The sequence below is a fragment of the Suricata suricatta genome, chromosome 17 (assembly GCF_006229205.1).
Source record: "Suricata suricatta isolate VVHF042 chromosome 17, meerkat_22Aug2017_6uvM2_HiC, whole genome shotgun sequence".
NCBI classification, from domain to species: Eukaryota; Metazoa; Chordata; class Mammalia; order Carnivora; family Herpestidae; genus Suricata; species Suricata suricatta.
In genome coordinates this window covers 45,494,886-45,513,395 of record NC_043716.1, presented here as the reverse complement: position 1 = coordinate 45,513,395, position 18,510 = coordinate 45,494,886, and the positions used below count along the sequence as shown (strand labels likewise).

At 40.9% G+C, this 18,510-nt stretch overlaps 1 protein-coding gene across 9 annotated transcripts in view; it reads right to left on the bottom strand.

Annotated features, from left to right (window-relative positions):
• Positions 1–18,510, bottom strand: part of HELZ (helicase with zinc finger) — a 146,991-nt gene that overhangs the window by 73,369 nt on the left and 55,112 nt on the right. For all 9 annotated transcript variants that reach the window (XM_029929006.1, XM_029929009.1, XM_029929004.1 and 6 more), the window contains 3 exons: positions 14,519–14,786; positions 4,161–4,494; positions 2,644–2,774 (listed from right to left, as the gene is read on the bottom strand). In XM_029929006.1, the coding sequence (XP_029784866.1) occupies positions 2,644–2,774; positions 4,161–4,494; positions 14,519–14,786 (733 nt within the window). The remainder of the gene's footprint in view (positions 1–2,643; positions 2,775–4,160; positions 4,495–14,518; positions 14,787–18,510) is intronic.

Sequence of the window (18,510 nt, the reverse complement as noted above, 5' to 3'; positions counted from 1 at the left end):
ATTGCTTCAGTATAAACGAACGCTTCAGGGCAGCTCAGAAGCCTCGATGTTGGTCCCCTCTATAGTTTCTGGTCATGAATAAGGAAGGCCAAAGTCTTTTTTTTTTTTTTTTTGAGAGAGAGTAAGGCAGCATGAGCAGGGGAGGGGCAGAGAGAGAGGGAGCCACAGAATCTGAAGCAGGCTTCAGGCTCTGAGCTAGCTGTCAGCACAGAGTTCGACGCGGGGCTCGAACCCACGAATATGAGATCATGACCTGAGCCGAAGCCGGATGCTTAGCCAACTGAGCCACCCAGGCGCCCTGTACAAGTTGTCTTTATTATACCACCTGCTCAATAAAGGGAAGAGGACTTACAATACACATGCCAGTTATCTTTGATTTTCACAGTTTAAAGCAAGAGAGTCTCTTCAAGCTTATTCTGAGTAAAAATTATTTAATCTCAGAACTAAATTAATTCAAAGTCCTTTTCCCCCCTGATCTAATGCACTATTTTATATACTTCACAGACCACATGCTCAAGAATTTCTCAACTTCATTTAGCTATATCCTACCTTATCCCAGAAAAGATTTTACATGGCCAATGGCTTCTGAGTGTGTCCCTACACTCAGATACCTTTTCATTACTATTTAAATTGCAGGGGCATTGGCGGGGGGGTCGCCTGGGTGGCTCAGTGGGTTAAGCATCCAACTCTTGATCTCAGCTCAGGTCCTGACTCGGGGCTATGGGATCCAGCCTCGCACTGGCATAGAGCCTGCTTAAGGTATTCTCTCCCCCTCTCCCTCTGCCTCTGCCCCTCCACCCCACTCGTGTGCTTTATCTAGATCTCTGTCGCTAAAATAAAAATTATTTTTAAAAAAAGTTAAGAGGGTGAGTTTTGTGTTACATAAATTTTACAATTTTTTTTATTTGTATGGAATTAAGCATAGGACCAATTAAACAAACTTCAAGGTGACTTAATACAGCTAGAAGATGGGGGTTTATAGGAGAAAGGAGGTATCAAGTAGGAAAAAACAAAAGAAATTGGACGCTCCCTTTGGAAAGCCCTGTCAATGGAACCACATCTGGGGCTGGTGTTCAGCTGCTCAGACTATCAACACATCAAGGAGACACTTTTGGAGATTTGCAAGCAGTGAAATGACACGATTATTTTAGCAAACTGTCTGGAAGAAATATGTGGGTTGGACCAGAGAGAGCAGAGACACAGACAGCAGGACAGAAGACTGACTAGAAGACTACTGACATAGTCCAGCTCTAAGTCACACACCGGCTGTGAGAATGGACAGAGGGTAAGGGTAGAGAGAAGACGAATCAAACAGGAACTGAAAGCCTGGATTTTTACAATTAGTAGATCACTGATTACTTTCAGGAGAGTGAGGAAGTAGAAAACAGAGATCACAGGATAAGTATATAAGAACAGCAGAAACACATAAACTACTCCTGCTCAAGAATTCTGGCAGTAAAAAGAATGGGGAAGGATAGTGAAGGTAAGCACCACAAGGGAGAAATAATTTGGCATTTGTGTCGTGAGGCATGATATTCTTTGTTCTGTTTTTAGAATTGAAAGAAAAGGAATGTGAGGGGAAGAGATACACCACTTCTAGGCCTGGCCCATAAAGCCATCCCACATGATCCTCTGTCTTCATTCTTGCCCTGTCAGCGGGATGTCAACACGCGAGGTGAAACCTTGGACACCACTTACTGAAGATACTAGAGCCTCCACCAGTGATGGAGCAGGGCCACCCGACCATGACTGGTGGACATGAGTGGTAAATACACATACTTCCACTGTGGAGAGCCACGGAGATTAACAAAGAAAGAAAAGGAAAAAGAAGGTGGATGAGTAGGACATCAGCAGGGGCCAGAGGATAAAAACCCAGGGAAAAGGAGGACGAGAAATGCAGTCAGACAGTGGTCACTGTTCGTCCGGAAACAAATGAGAAGTATCGCCCTAAAGGAAGAGGCGCCTGGGGGGCTCAGCTGGGTAAGCATTCAATTCTCGACTTTGGCCCAGGTCACGGTCTCACGGTTCACGAATCTGAGCCCTCCATTGCACTCCATGCTGATGGTGCGGAGTTTGCTTGAGATCCTCTCTCTCCCTCCCTCTATACCCCTGAGTGGGCACTCGCTCCCTCGCTCACTCTCTCTCAAAATAAATAAATATACTTAAAGACAAAAAACATACTTATGAAGATTCACCAAAGTGAATTTAAGCAGGAAAATATTTATACAACCATAAACCTGAAAGCAGTCTCAGAAATATTATTTCCATGATACTTCTCCATTTTCTTAAAATATAAAAATGTCTTCTATACTCAAAAATCATTTTAAATTAACTGTTTAAACCACTGTTTAAAAGTGGTTTCCCATTCAATTTTTACTCAGAAATATTCCTGAATTGTTTGGCATTCTATCAAATTAAAGTTATTGAGAAAAACAATAGAACTCATTTAGACACTGAGAAAAAGTGAAAAAAATACATAACCAACCTCAAATGTTTCCTAAAGGCTCTCTCCTTTCTCAACTAAAACATGGCTGCTGGAGATTATAGCAAATTTTCTTATAACACTGTTTGACATTACTTGATACAGATATTCAATGTAAGATTAACATAACTTCCTTTAATGAGGCATCTCCTTTTTTATACCTGTTGGGACTCCAAGGTATGGTTGGAGTCATAGTGATGTCTGGAAACAAAACCCCATTGTCCTTGATCCTGTCTAGAGCATAATGCATTTCACAGAGGGGTAATCGATTTAACTGAAACTGAAGTTCAACCTGAAACACAAAATAAAATTAAAAACAAAACACACATTAACACAAACAAACAAAAACCATTAATGCAAACATCAATGCTTGTACCCTACTAGAAAACTTTGTGGAGAGAACCTTTAAGGGAAGCCAAGTTTAGAATCCTTTTAACTGTAATCAGATTTTAATAAGAATTATTATGACTAATATTTGCTTGGTTTACTTACTGTTAGGCATTTTAATATGTACGTTATATAAATGATCTCATTTAGTAGTACAAATGGTGTATGTATCATTAACATCAGTTTACATCTAAAGAAAGTGAAGAATTTGTGAATTAATATCTAAATAAAGGTTATCTGCTTCCACCATATTCCTATTAATAATATACTTGATAAAATCAGTAGAACATATGTGAAACATCAGGCATAGGACACTGTATCAATTTACTACAAATAATAATAACATTCACCAAATTTTATGTTTTAAAAGAAAGAAAGAAAATTTTAAAAAAGAGGGGCGCCTGGGTGGCTCAGGCGGTTACGCATCGGACTCTTGATCTCAGCTCAGGTCCGATATCAAAGTCTTGAGTTCAAGCTGCATGTTCAGCTCTACACTAGGCATGGAGCCTACTTAAATAAAACAATGAATGAATGAATGAAGATTAACTTTCTAGCTAAACAGGGCAGAGTGAACACACAGTTCACCCAACAAACCACACAGAGACGAGACCATGAGAAGAAACAACCTCAAATGAGAACTATCCCTGGATGTGGCTTGGTTTCCTTTAATCTGTTCTTCTACTGCTGATTTGAAACTCTAGGGTTGCCTGGCTGGCTCAGCTGGCAGAGCGTGTAACTCTTGATCTCAGGGTTGTGAGTTAGAGCCCTATATTGGGTGTAGAGATGATTTAAAAATAAAATATTCATTTAAAAAAAAAGAAATACATAAAATAAAATTCAGGGAGCCTGGGTGGCTCAGTCGATTAAGTGTCCAACCCTTCATTCCAGCTCAGGCCATGATCTCACAGGTCATGAGCTCAAGCCCCAAGTTACACTATACATTGATGCTGCGAAGCTTGCCTGGGATTCTCTCTCTCTCTCTCTCTCTCTCTCTCTCTCTCTCTCTCTCTCAAAATAAATAAATATACTTAAATATATTTATATGTATAAAACAAAACTAACCAGAAAGTTTGGCCTTGTGTAAGACTAGAACGTTATAGATATTACTTAGTTAAAGAGAACTGGCTTTCTCAGAAAGTTACCAAAGGTCCAATTCTCCATCCACACTGTAAGACTTCAAAGTCAATGGCACTTCTAACTATGGCAGAAGCATGGAAACCAAACCAGAACTGAATCAGCTGACAAGGACACGAAGACAGCCACAGTCAAGGTGCCCCGCTGCAAAACCCACCTGTGTGTCATAATCAGGCCGAAGATTAAGTTCTTCACAGCATTCCCTGGATATCCTTAAAAATATATATTCTTTTGTTTTCTCTTCAATAGTAGCTTCATAAACCTTCTCTTTGGTTCCCTGGGTCTGTACTAATTTCTCCTTAGGGACTGGTAATAAATAAACAGCATTGACTTTGGTCATCACCAGCCGTCCAGCCAAAGTATCTTCAGAAAGCGTTTCAGTAAGCTTAAAGCGGCCAAAAAGTTGTCCATTCTGAGCATACTTTGCACCTCCAGAAACTCCCGTGAGCATGAAGCTTGCTAGAATCTGCAATTGCACTTTAAGGTTGAACCTAAATCAGAAGTAGAAAACGAGTTTTAACATTTGATACATCAAAAACATAAAAACTAGAAGAGAAGAAATCAGACTTAAACATACAAAAAAGTAAAACTTCGTTACCAATTCCACTCCGTCAAGCTACAAACTACAGACAATACACAGACTTACCTTTCTGCCTTTAATCCACGCGGGAAACAACTTTCTTCAAGAGAATAAACTCTCACCCAACTTACATTAAGACATATACTCAGTTGAAGAATACAAGCATTTGTAAAACCTGAACATTTAAGGTAGAGCTAACTAGATTTTAATAAAATGAAGTATTTTATATTAATTAATATGAAAATCTGCTTAAACACACCACGGGGACCACTAAAACTTTAAAATCACTGAAAGCCAGAGAGAAATGTGCTATGTAGAAACTGCAATGGACTTTTTCTCTTCCAGTGCTTTTAACAAATACCATCCAGAAGAAACTCTGTAACCACAGGGAGACAGGTGTCGGCAGGAACCACAGGAGAAGGTAAAGCCGAGCTTATTCCTCAACGGCTGGCACACGTGCTTGCACTCCCACGTGCGCACATGCGCGTGAGAGAGGATACGTGTGTCACATAAGAGCAGGGACTCGAGATCTACATGGGCAAGAAACAGCTGACAGGAAGATTTAAACTAACGGACAGCTTTCTCCCTCGCCATTCTGAAACGGCGCCGTGAGAGAGAAGACAAAGTGGTAAAAGAGGGAAGGAAATTTTCTACTTATTCACAGGGAGGTTTAAAATATGTGAATGAAAAAATTGTTCTAAAATCTATATATCCACTTGTGGAAAGGGCTGCTTTTTAATGGTACTACCAAACTGTTTTCTTGCCAAATCTTCTTCTGAATAGATGATGCCAAGAATGTCTGACAAATTCTTAAGGAAAAAAGGAAAAAGAAACTTTTTAAAAATAGAACACATAAGACTATAAAAACATATGTAAATACATACTAAGTTAACATTTAATATTGTGGCTTTATAGGAGTAACAAATGAAGTCTAGCGGTATTTGCCATGTGCATGTATGGAATTACTAAAAATCACATTATATTTTTCTCATTCTCTATGCATATTTCACTAGACCCAAACTAGAAAAGTAGGATGATAATTTAAAGAAATGCAGTTTGTATGTTATCTAGTTACATTTGACTCTTTAAAGACTAGAAAGTGCACTAAGATTCACATAAAAACCAATCCAAAAATAAAAATAAAAGTATATCACACTCCCTAGTTTTCGTATAATCTATGTTCACTTGCCTTTTTATTTTTTAATAAAACATATGCCTTAAAAAAGACAGGGGGGGCAGGGAGGTGAGGCGCCTGGGGGGCTCAGTCAGTTGCGCATCCAGCTTCGGCTCAGCTCATGATCTCACGGTTCGTGAGTTTGAGCCGTACGTAGGGCTCTGTGCTGACAGTTCAGAGCCTGGAGCCTGCTTCACATTCTGTGTCTCCCTCTCTCTGTCTCCCCCCTTCCCTGCCCACTCATGTTGTCTCTCTCACACACACAAAAATAAATAAACATAAAAAAAAAAACCAGAACCCATGGTTTATTCATGCTTTTTCAAGTGAAGTTAGATTTTTACTTTCCCTTTACTCCACACACGAGATTCAGAGTCATTAAAACTTTTCTGAAAGAAAAGAAATTTCTTACAGTGCATTCTTCACTCACAAATGGCCTTTCTGTGGCTAAAGTTGATAAAATTTCCTGATGAATTGGTTGGTTGGTTGGTTTATACTTTGCAACCACTTTCACGTTCTTGAAACTCCCTCTGTCCTAATTCTTCGGACCTTTCTAGCAGCTCCTCCGTCTTCCCCCGAAAGCACCGGCCACCTTCTGCAAGTCCACCCTGCCCTCTTCTTACTGTGTGGCTTCTCATCAGGTGACATCGTCACCCTCTCCTAGGTCTCCCAGCTCGGAGATATACACTCCACTGCCAATTAGGTACATTCGCTTATATGCTCCTCAAACTCGGTACAGGCAAGAGAATCCCCATCTGACTCTCCTCCTGGCACCCCAAACCGATCTTCCCACGGGTTACGCATCTTCTAACGGCACTATCGCCCACCTACGTGTCCAGGCCAGAAACCAGGTTATCCTTGACCTGGATCTGTCATCACCCTTCGTCCCCCATCATACGCCCATTAAGCCCTGTGGGCTCCTCTTCCTCCCAACCCATCCGCATCTTCATGGCTTGAACTTGGATAACTATCGCAAATCCCTGAAGTGATTTCATGTTTCAAATCTACACTCCGAACCACCACTAGAAGATCTTTGCAAAATTTTAAGTCTGATGATAAGCTGCCTCCTCTGGCTCTACAGTTAAGGGTTTTTTGTGGCTTTTTTTAAGGGTTTATTTTTGAGAGAGAGAGACACAGAGTGCAAGTGGGGGGGAAGGGAAACACAGGATCAGAGGTAGGTTCCAGGCTCTGAGCTGTCAGAACAGAGCCTGATGTGGGGCTTGAACTCATGAAGGGGGAGATCCCGACCCGAGCCAAAGTCAGCTGCCTAACCGATGGAGCCACCCAGGCGCCCCAACTGATGCTAAGGGTTCAACAGCGTTCTCTCCCAGCCCCATCCAACCCCACCCGTGTGCTCCATGGCCACGACGACCCATGTGCAGCTCCCCCCCAGAATGCTATGCTCTTACTCTCATGTCTGGTTCTTTCTAACTAAGCACCTTTGTCCTCTGTCTTCATCTGACAGTTTTCCGGGGGTATCTTCCCCAGTTCAGGTTGAAGGCCATCTGGTTCCCAAAAGCAGACTCGTTCCCTCTCTGATTGACTATCCTCCTCCTCCCAGCGAAGGTAGGGCAGGTGCTCTCCTGTGGGGCCCTTGCCCGTTCCTCCATCACAGCGCTAAGTACACTGTATTATAACCCTGTTTATAGATCTGTCCCCACTCCAGGATTAAAACTTTTTTTATGGGGCGCCTGGGTGGCTCAGTCGGTTAAGCCTCCGGCTTTGGCTCAGGTCAGATCTCACGTTCGTGGGTTCGAGCCCTGCGTTCAGATCTCACGTTCGTGGGTTCGAGCCCTGCGTCAGGCTCTGTGCTGACAGCTAGCTCAGAGCCTGGAGCCTGTTTCAGATTCTGTGTCTCCTCTCTCTGACCCTCCCCCTCTCATGCTCTGTCTCTTCTGTATCAAAAATAAATAAAACATTAAAAAAATTTTTTTTAACTTTTTTTATATTTTTTTGTTTATTTATTTTTGAGAGAGAGAGAGAGAGACAGATCGACAGACAGACAGCAGGGGAGGGGCAGAGAGAGGGGGAGACACAGAATCCCAAGCAATCTCCAAGCTCTGAGCTGTCAGCACAGAGTCTGAAGCTTAACAGACTGAGCCACCCAGGAACCCGTAATATAAACTTTTTTTAAAGTTTTTATTTTAGGGACACCTGGGTGGCTCAGTCAGTTAAGCATCTCACTTTGGCTCAGGTCATGATATCGTTGTTTGTGAGTTTGAGCCCCACACTGAGCTCTGTGCTGACAGTTCAGGGCTTGGAGCCTGCTTCAGATTCTGTTGTCTCCCTCTTTCTGCCCCTCCCCTGCTCATGATCTGTCTCTCTCTGTCTCTCAATAATAAATAAATGTTAAAAACATTTTTTAAAACGTTTTTATTTTAATTCCAGTTAGTTAACACACAGTGTTATATTTATTAGTTTCATGGATTACAAACTTCTGAGGAAAGAGGAAACAAAAAGTGTTTGTCTTTAAATCAGCAGTGGCTTGTCTAGAACCGAACATTTAGAATACTCAATAAATTGTGTTCATTTAAGTAATTTTACATTTTTGTAGTGATCTGATTTTTTCCAGGCAACATATTCTCATTTCAACTACTTTATACAAATTCTAGAAATTGTGTAGTGTTTTCTCTACTAACCTAGGCAATGTATTAAAATTTTACTGTTATACCTATTGTAGAATCTCCCAAAACACCTGATCACAATTTAGCAAGCATGAAACATTCAGCTCAGTTTTAAAGCAATAAGAGGGTCCTCTTATGACATTAGTTGCGCCTTGCAACAGAACTCCTGAGGTGGAGGCCCCAGAAGATAAAAGTAAAAAACACAACTCTTCCCACAGGAGATCCATCATACGTTCAAGACACCAACATAGACTTTCGAGAAGAAGTCATAGCTAGTAAGAGTCTCTGAAAGCGTAACAGGATGGGGGAGCCTGGGGGGCTCAGTGGGTTAAGCTTCTGACTTTGCCTCACGTCATGATCTCAGGGTTCACAAGTTCTCAGGGCTCACAATCATGGTGTCTGCTGTCAGCAGGGAGCATGATTCGGGTCCTCTGGCCCCTCTGTCTGCCCCTCCCTGACTTGTGCTCACTCTCTCTCTCTCAAAAATAAACATTTAAACATAAAATAAAATACCAATCATGTATTTTATTATTTTAATAAAATGTATTTTAATCAAGTAATGTTAGTATGCTTACTTAGGTATTTAAAATAACATATTTTTAAGATTGATTCACAAACACCTGAAAAACAAAATATATCCTACAATGAAAAAGATATTTCTTAACAAAAAGACAAACCATCTCTCCCTTATTGCTTGCCACGGTTTGAAGTCGGCCTCACATACATAAGTCCTCGCCTTTTGGGAAAGGACAGAAGAGGAGGCATGCAGATTGGGGCCAATGCAACTCACACTCAGCTGCAAGAAACAGGGCTCTATCAATCTTAGCAATAGCTCTCTCTCTCGAGTATAACTTTAAAAGGATTTCAACGCTATATGGAGAATTTCACTTTACACAGTCTCTGACTAAATGAATGACAACAAAAATCAACTGAGGGGTGATTCCTGGGTTTCGTGAGGCAGGGCCGCAGCGCAGAGGCCGCGGCCACCCAACCTCACCGGGGCGTGTGCAGCCGCCACCCGACCAGGCAGGCCAGCACAGGCTTTGAGGGGCACCGCAGCCTCAGCCAGAGCCAATTTCTTTTGAAAATGTTTATCTAAGAATCACACAGATTCCACTTCAAGGTAGAATCCTAATTCAATGAATGCCTATCAACATGCAGCTGAAGACCAAAGAAATACTTTTTTTGAATCTTGAAAGAAGTCAGAACCATTTTCCAAACCTTAACTGAAATGCAGTACTATCCTTACCACCTCCACACATCGCACACTAAGACGTAACCTAACAGGAAATCTTCATTTCTGGACTGCTCTGAAACACCATCCCTTTCTTTACAGAAAATAAAAAGACAAACTTGATTGCTACGTCCAAATGCAAGCCAGAATGTACTCTAATTTTGAGAGGCTTCATTCAATCCTTTTTCAAGAAAGGAATGGTAAGGTGACCGTGTAAAAATATACCCCAATGTTTACAATTAAAATGTACAATATCAGTATGAATTCCCTTGGCACTGCTTTCATGATTAGCAATATTCCACTTAAACTGTCAAAGTTCACAAATGACCAACATATTCTCGGCGACCTTATGAAATGTTCTATCCATCACATGCTAGGTGGGACATCTAAAAGGGCACATTCCTGGGCATACGGAATACCGGCAACACATGCCCAGGGCATTGGGAGGGAGTCTGCTTACCCAAACCACTGTGTTCTGGCTTTGAAAGGAGACTCAACTCACAATAAAACATCCTTCACCATTCTAATGGTGGCTTGGGTTTGCTTTGATGACAGGTACTGATTGAACAGACAAGTAAAATGACCCAAACAGACACACGAGAGCATGGCCCAAGGATCAAATCCAACCTTCAACCTGTTTTCTGGATAGCACTTGACTAAGAATGATTCTTACAAACACAAACATAGAAGGAGCCCAACAAAGACCGAAAGCCCGCAAAGCCTTGGGTATTTACCTGCCGGCCCGTTACAGCGAAAGTGTGCGGGCGCCGCAACAGAGGCCCGCAGCTGCATACAGACTCCCCCAATCCACTATCTGGCATGTTCTTTGCGCTTACAGAACTAACAATCAAAATGTGAGTTAAATTCAAAGCAACATTTAAATATATATAAATGTTAAGTTTAACGGGGAAAAAGAAAAGGCTGAAAAGAAAATTTGTGATGTACCGTAGATCAAACTTTTTCAAAAATTTTTGAAAATCCTTTAGTTTGTGTCTGTTATGTGTCCCTTGTCCCCCTGCTCACAGCGCCCGCCGAGAACTCCATCTACGAACTGACAGGACCTGCCTCTTTGTATGGGCACCAATTCCATGCTGTGCTTCACACAATTTTACAAGCCTGCCAAATTCAGAAGTGTAATTTACCAGCCTTCACACCCAGGTTACCTTTGGGTGAGAGAATCACTGAATATTTTCCAGAACTCTCTGACACAGTATCTACCTACCTGTCACATTAGACATGTAGCAATAAATTCTCATTCTCTGTCTTTAAGATCCTTCAAGCTCTTGTGCAGTTAGCATATGTAACACATAAAAAGTGAACCTACAGACTACATTCAAGTTGTAAACACTGCTATTTGAGTCAGTAACTATTTTAAAGATCTAATTTTAAAGATTAAAAAAAGAGAGAGAGAGAAAGCTCAGATGTTCCTATGAAAGGACTACTACACAGTCTTACCACGGGCGTACCACATTGTCTACATCCTGTCTAACTACAGTCTTCCTTGTCATAGCTGAGGGTGCTTTTACACCTTGATCATCAGAAGCTGCAACTGACAGCGCTCTAGCTTCCTTTCCGTTTCTTTGTTTGCTTTTTCTTAGTACTGTAGTAATAGGAGGCCATTGTACAACATTTCAAAGTAGAGAAAACCACATCAGAACATAAAAGTCACTTGTAATTTCACCAACCAGAGCACTCTGCTTTAACTTGCCAGTATTTTTATATACAAATATATTCACATGTGTGTGGTTATACATACAAAACTAGAACTGCAGTGGCCGCTTTCATAACTAGCATATTTCCCCCTTTATATTGTATCTCGAGCATCTTTACTGGTTTGAAAATTCCTCGAGATCACAATTTCAATGTAGCAGTCCCCCGTCTCCAGCACATATTTCCCAAGCCCCCCAGCAACCGCTTGAAACCATGGACAGTGCCAAACCCTGTACACACTATGTGTTTCCCCCGACACACACACCTACGACAAAATTTTATATGTTTGCATACTAAGAGATTAACAACAACAACTAAAAATGAAACAGTTTTAACGAGATACTGTAATAAAAGCTATGTGAACGGGGGATCTCCCTCAAAATATCTGAGTGTACCGTCCTCACACGTCTCGTGATGATGTGAAATGACAAAGACCAGGCGAAGAGATGAGGTGAGTGAGGTGACCTGAGTGAGAGCCTGAAGCAACCACTGACCAGATCTGCTGCATCTCAAGCAGGATCATCAACGGGACCGCAGCTTGACGCGGGATCGCGGGTGAGCGAGACCGCAGAACACAGACCCGCGGACAAGGAGAGCTGCCGTGGCTTCAGAATTCTGGGTCGTTCGGCTATGTCAGAATTTACTTAACTTGCTTTTCGCTACTCTTTGAAAGACATTTGTTTACAAGCATTTTTAATTTGACCTCCGATTTTTTCTTGAAGACAATTCCTCATCGGTAGAATTACTACACCAAAAGGGGCAAACCTTCTAAAGACCTTTCAAAGAAACTGCCACATAACTAACCTTCCCCTAGAAACAGACCATATTAGTTTGCCACCAGTGTTCATTTCATGCTGCAGATATTTTCACACCTCTCTTCTATGGGCTTTGGAAGCCTTTGTAAGGTGCTCTTAGAGCAAAATTTCATCTACTTGGTTTCTTTATCAGAATCTGACCTCTACAATTTTGTAGGGTTTATTCTTTTATCTAATCAAATTTCCATTTTAAAAAAATTATTTTTAATGTAATAATCCACAAGTTTACTGGTCTTCAGTTACAAGTTCTGAAGTACTGTATATGGAAAGATTTTTAAACTTGAATATTAAACAAATATAAGTTTAGTATATAATTTGTTCTGAATTTCTGTTACGGTACTCCAAAATAGTCTCTTATGATTCTGGTACGCTTTTAAACTCTATTTCATCCAGGGCCACTTGGGTGGTTCAGTCGGTTGATCAACTGACTCTTGATTTCCACTGGGGTCGTGATCCCAGGGTCATGGGATCAATACCCACGTTAGGCTCCACGCTGAAGGTGGAGCCTGCTTGAGACTCTCTGTCCCTCTCCCTGGGCCCTTCTCCCTCATCTGCACACTCTCTCCCTAAAACAAACTAGGGGCGCCTGGGGGGCTCAGTCCATTGAGTGTCTGACTTCGGCTCAGGTCACGATCTCATAGTTTGTGGGTTCAAGCCGCATATTGGACAGGGCTCTGTGCTGACAGCTCAGAGCCTGGAGCCTGCTTCAGATTCTGTATCTCCCTCTCTCTCTCTCTCTCTCTCTCTCTCTCTCTCTCTCTGTGCCCCTCCCCTGGCTCACGCTCTGTCTCTCAAAAATGAATACACGTGAAAAAAATTTTAATAAAATAAAATAAATTAAAAAACAAGCTATTTCATCCCAGTATTTATGATTTTATCAAAGTGTTCTTTAAGGAAAAGGACTCTATGACCATGTAAATAAGATATATGCATATTAATAATGTGAATATACATGACACAAGCCATTGTCCTTGTTATTTAATAAGTGACTACTTCATTAGAACTGTAATTAGACTGTCAATAAAAGTCGTATAACAGCGGCACCTGGGTGGCTCAGCTGATTAAGCAACCTACTCTTGATTTCAGCTCAGCTCATGATCTCACGTGTCATCAGTTCAACCCTTGCGTCGGGCTCTGTGCCAACAGGGTGGAGTCTGCTTGGGAGTCTCTCTATCTCTCTGCCATCCCCCACTCGCACTTGCTCTCTCAGAAATAAAGACAGATTATAAACAAAAGTCTTGTAAGAGACCATCAATGGCCATGATATAAAGTCTTTTTTTATGTTTATTTATTGGGGGGAGGGGGAGGGGCAGACAGAGTGGTAGAGAGAGAATTCCAAGCAGGTTCCCTGCTCAACATGAAGCCCAATCATGCAGGGCTTGATACCATGAACCCGGCAATCACAACCTGAGCCAACACCAACAGCTGGATGCTTAACCAACTAGGCCACCCAGGTACCCCGGCCATGATTTAAAGTCCTAAGAGCATTGAAAAATATATTCTATCTGACTCTGTAAATTTTACATGCAAAATTTGAAATTAGGTATGTTCCAAAAGTCAGATCATATTTAATCTAAAAATAGAGTAACACAAAGTATCTTTAAGTTATTACTTTTCCTTTCTGAATATAGACCTTAATAAGTGTTCAGTATTTATTAATAATATTAACAGTAAGGTATCAGTAACACAGCCTAGAAAAAAATAAATTGGTTAGGCTATATTTGAAGGGAAAACTACTTACAAAAATCTACTCATGTCTCATTAACTGTGGTTCACTGTTTAAAACTTGTTCCCATTTAATCTAAAAAGTGGAAAGCTACTACCAAATATACCAACTATTTCATTAATATCTGCCTTTGTTTAAACTTTAATTTCTAAGATTACTTTTCCTATAATGATTCAAATAAGCTTTGGGGGTTATGCTTGGACTTAACTTGTGGCATGTGGTTAGAATGTGAACTATGTTAAAGTATTTACACGTGGCTATAGAGGTCTTTCATTATTATCAAATAGGCTTCCTAAAGATTTGTATCATTTCGTTCTTAAAACTACATTCCAAGCTATGTAGTCTCCTTCGGTTTTTATACATTTATTCAACCAATATTTACTGAGTGCTCGCTCTGACTGCCATTAACAGAAGCTTCCAGTACAGCAGGGACCTCATGTGTACACACAGAATGTGTGGCACAGTCCATGCAAATGAAACGTACACTAAACACCAGGGATGCCGAGAGGAACAGGACACAGCACTGAAAGACAGTGACTGAATATCCATCTGCGCTGCCTGTCTTCCCTTTGGCGAACCGCCATTTTCATTTACAAAAGAAAAATACCATTGAAAGGGGAGTTGGTTTTACAAGAGTATGCCTGAAGTAACTTACTTGCTGACTTCTTTATACTGGGCTATCTCCTCAATATAAAGAAGGTCATGCAGCCGTGACTGATAGTTGGTCTTGGTCAATGATTTGTCTAAAACGGACTGGGTAAACAGCTGGTCAGCAGAGAGAGGAATTTGGTATCTGATAAGAAGGCTCTTCTCCAAATCAGTAGTTTCATTAGGTTCAAAATCTATAATAGTCTTAGAAGAAGAATCCCAGCGCTTAGCCGTGGTGACTAGCTGTTGTTTTGCATGCATCAGGTATTCAAGATCTAAATGGAAACAAAAAACACATTTATAAAGAACACAACATTAAAATCCTCAAACACATTACACATTTTGGTAGGAGCATTTTATATGCGTGAGCTAATAACTTAAAAACAATACAGAAACTCATTTGACAGAGAATTTTCCCCATATCAGAAATCTTTTCCCTAGCTTAACAAAATAACATACATAGGAACCCATGTAAAAAAAAAATATATATATATATATATATGTATATATATATACACCCTCTTTTTTTAACATCAGGCTACTACATAACAGAAATAGCTATTAACATTTTAAAAATACAGTTTAACATTTAGAATTTAACTGTTTAGTCAAAAGAAATCCAAACTGCAAGAAGAATATATGATAAATTCCTCATAAGATAAAATCTATTAGGTGGTAATCACTTTTCTCCTCCTACTAACAATGCCGGCCCATTACAGAAAGAGAAGACAGAACACTGTGAAAGGTGAAGTCTTGCACGGTAGAGCACAGTGAAACTCTCTGAAGGCCAACTTATGACAAAAATCTTTTAGAAAACACTCATGTAAAACCACTAATTCCTCGTTAAAAAGTGATACGATGTGCCATTCAAATGCCATTTCAGAAAAATCCAGTTCCGCCTCAGTTAAATTACACTGTAAGTAGGGCACAGTGTCAAAATGAATGACTGTTGAAGTTCTGACAGCTCTGAAAACGCCAAACTGCAGCACAGCACAGGGTGAAACGCCCGGGGACGTGAATTCTGAGCGCCGGGGAGGCTCCGCTCTGTCTGCAGCACTTACCACTTTTCTATTGGGCGAAGCATGCGCAGACCTATAAACATGAAACTTGACCAAAAGGGAGGGAAAAGCTGCCTGACTGACTCATTAGGCTGATATCCAGTTTTAATGTAAGGTAACTCAAAAGGTGGCTTCACAACTCAGGTTATAATTTGGGGAAGAAATAAAAAACGGTTTAAGCAGAGATCAGTTAAGTGTCCAAAGTACAAAAATAAGCCGCCCTGCACGATCTTTACAGTGAGAGACCAATGCATGATTGCCGTTTAATGCTTAGTAAGAGATTTGCCTACATTTAAATGTTACATACAAATTATAAACATCTGAGTATAGTCATCCAAAAGACATTCTCAATACTAGAAAAAAGTTTATCCTAATGTCTTACTAAAGATTCAAATGCAAAGGCCCTAATTTAAATGTTTAAAAAAATAAAAGAAGGAAAGGCCCTAATTCCTTGCCTTTGCTCCTTGAAAAGGAGTTTTATTTCTCCAATGGTAAAATAAATACACCTATAATCAAGGTAGAAGGCTGGTCTGCATTCTAATAATACTCTGGGTTAGGCAGGGGTGGCATGACTTTGCAACGGCTTCAAAAGGAGAAGTTTCATAAAGTAAAGTAACACATTTTCTGGCCTAATCATTCTAAATTGGGCTGTGCCTTTTTCATTTATTAAATCATAGCTACAAAAACTATTTAAATTACACACATGCCAACATGACTAAATCAGGTTACACCATCACTAAAAATCAGATGATAATCATTATCAAAATAACAAGGATGTACATAATATTTTCTCTTAATTCAAAAGTCAAGAGAAACAGCAATAGTATAGTGACAAACCAATAACCAACGCTCTAAAAATAAAAAAACTGAAATCCTCATGATATCAAAGAATCTCTGTAATTTCTAATAAAAGGATGTCTATTCTTTGGAAGTAGGGGAGTTATGTTTCATAATTTTATTTTAAATAAGAAATTGAATCAGACTATGCCTAGATCAATATTACGCTCATTCTTTAAAAAGTCACTAATCGAGGGTCTGCTTTGCTTAGTCAGTTGAGCGCCTGACTCTTGAATTTGGCTCAAGTAAGGATCCCAGGGTCATGAGATCAAGCCCCACGACAGGCTCCATGCTGAGCACGGAGTCTGCCTGTGGATTCATAAATAGTCACTAATTCTTCCTAACTGATGTTTAAGTAACTGGGATAGTAAGAAACCTAAAACAATAGAGCTTTCCATTTAAAAAGATTTTTGTCTCACCTATTTAATGTGCAAAGCAAATTATACAGAAGGTCATTCTGGGAAAAGTGGCATGAGAAACAGTATTTGGTTTTTTCTCATCTATAGAGTCCCATGACTGCCATCCTAGTTTTATAAAATTATTAAAATTAGGGTCTTCAGAAGATAGCACAATTTCAAAATAATTCCCCAACAATGTTAAATTTTATTCCATTGTGTGTTTTTTTTAATGACTATAAACACAGTACAGGAGGGACACCTGGGGGTCTCAGTCAGGTCAGTGTCCAACTCTTGATTTCAGCTTAGGCCATGATCTCATGGTTTGTGGGTTCAAGCCCTGTGTCGGGCTCTGCCTGACAGAGGGAAGCCTACTTGGGATTGTCCTTCTCCCTCTTTCTGCCCCTTCCTGCTCTCTTTCAAAATAAATAAACTTAAAGGGGGGGAAGGGCGTTGGGTAGGGGGTGGGCTAAATGGACGATGGGCATTAAAGAAGGCACTTGTGGGAGGAGCACTGGGTGTTACACGTAAGTGATGAGTCACTAAATATTCCAGAAACCATTATTACATTTTATGTTAACTAACTTGGGTTTAAATTAAAACACTAATAAAGAATTTTAAAAAAGAGAGAGACAAACAGAAAAACTCAGACTCTTAAACACAAAGAAAAAACTAATGGTTGTCAGAGGGGAAGAGGGGCAGGAATGGGTGAAATAGGTGAATGGGATTATGAGTGCATTTATCATGATGAACCCCGAGAGACGTATAGACTTGTTAACAGGCGCCTGAGTGGCTCAGTTGGTTAAGCGTCCAACTCTTGATTTCAGCTCATGTCACAGCTCAGGCGAGTTCAAGCCCCGCATCAGGCTCTGCGCTGACTGTGCAGAGCCTGCTTGGCATTCTCCCTCTCTCTCTCTCTCTCTCCCTCTATCTCTGCCCCTCCTGTGCTTGCACTCTATCTCCCTCTCTCTAAATGAATAAACTTTAAAAATAATAATAAAAGGGGCGCCTGGGTGGCTCAGTCGGTTAAGCCTCCAACTTCGGCTCAGGTCAGATCTCACGTTCGTGAGTTCGAGCCCCACGTCAGGCTCTGTGCTGATAGCTAGCTCAGAGCCTGGAGCCTGCTTCCGGGTCTGTGACTCCTTCTCTCTCTCTCTCTCCCTCTCCCTCTCATGCTCTGTCTCTCTCTGTATCAAAACTAAATAAAACATTTTAAAAAACTGAAAAAAATTTAAAAATAATAATAAAACAAACAAAACCACAGTAGAGGAGAAGGGAGACCTGGGGGAGCAGAAAAAAGAATCTTTAAAAAAAATCCATCTGTTCCAAGATCAGAAAGTCTGCAAATTACTGATCTCAGTCATTAACTCAGACATCACAAATGAACTGTGGCCAGTGACTACTGAGTACATATTTTGCCAAAACCCCTTCTCTTTCCCTGTTTCATCTGAACTTGAGACAAGCTTCTGTTTCCAATCCTTTCTTATAAGCAGCAACTGATGAGGACTATTCCAATTCCCACCTAACTCCGAGTAGCCGGCTCTGCAGAGTCCCTGTTCAGCAGGCGGGGGCGGGCGGGGAGGCCCCTGTGGGCATGCGAGCACCTGCAGCACCTAGCCCACACGCATGCGCCGCTCAGGCCCGCCACGACCCACACGCTTGCGCCGCTCAGGCCCGCCACGACCCAGCCGCATGCGCCGCTCAGGCCC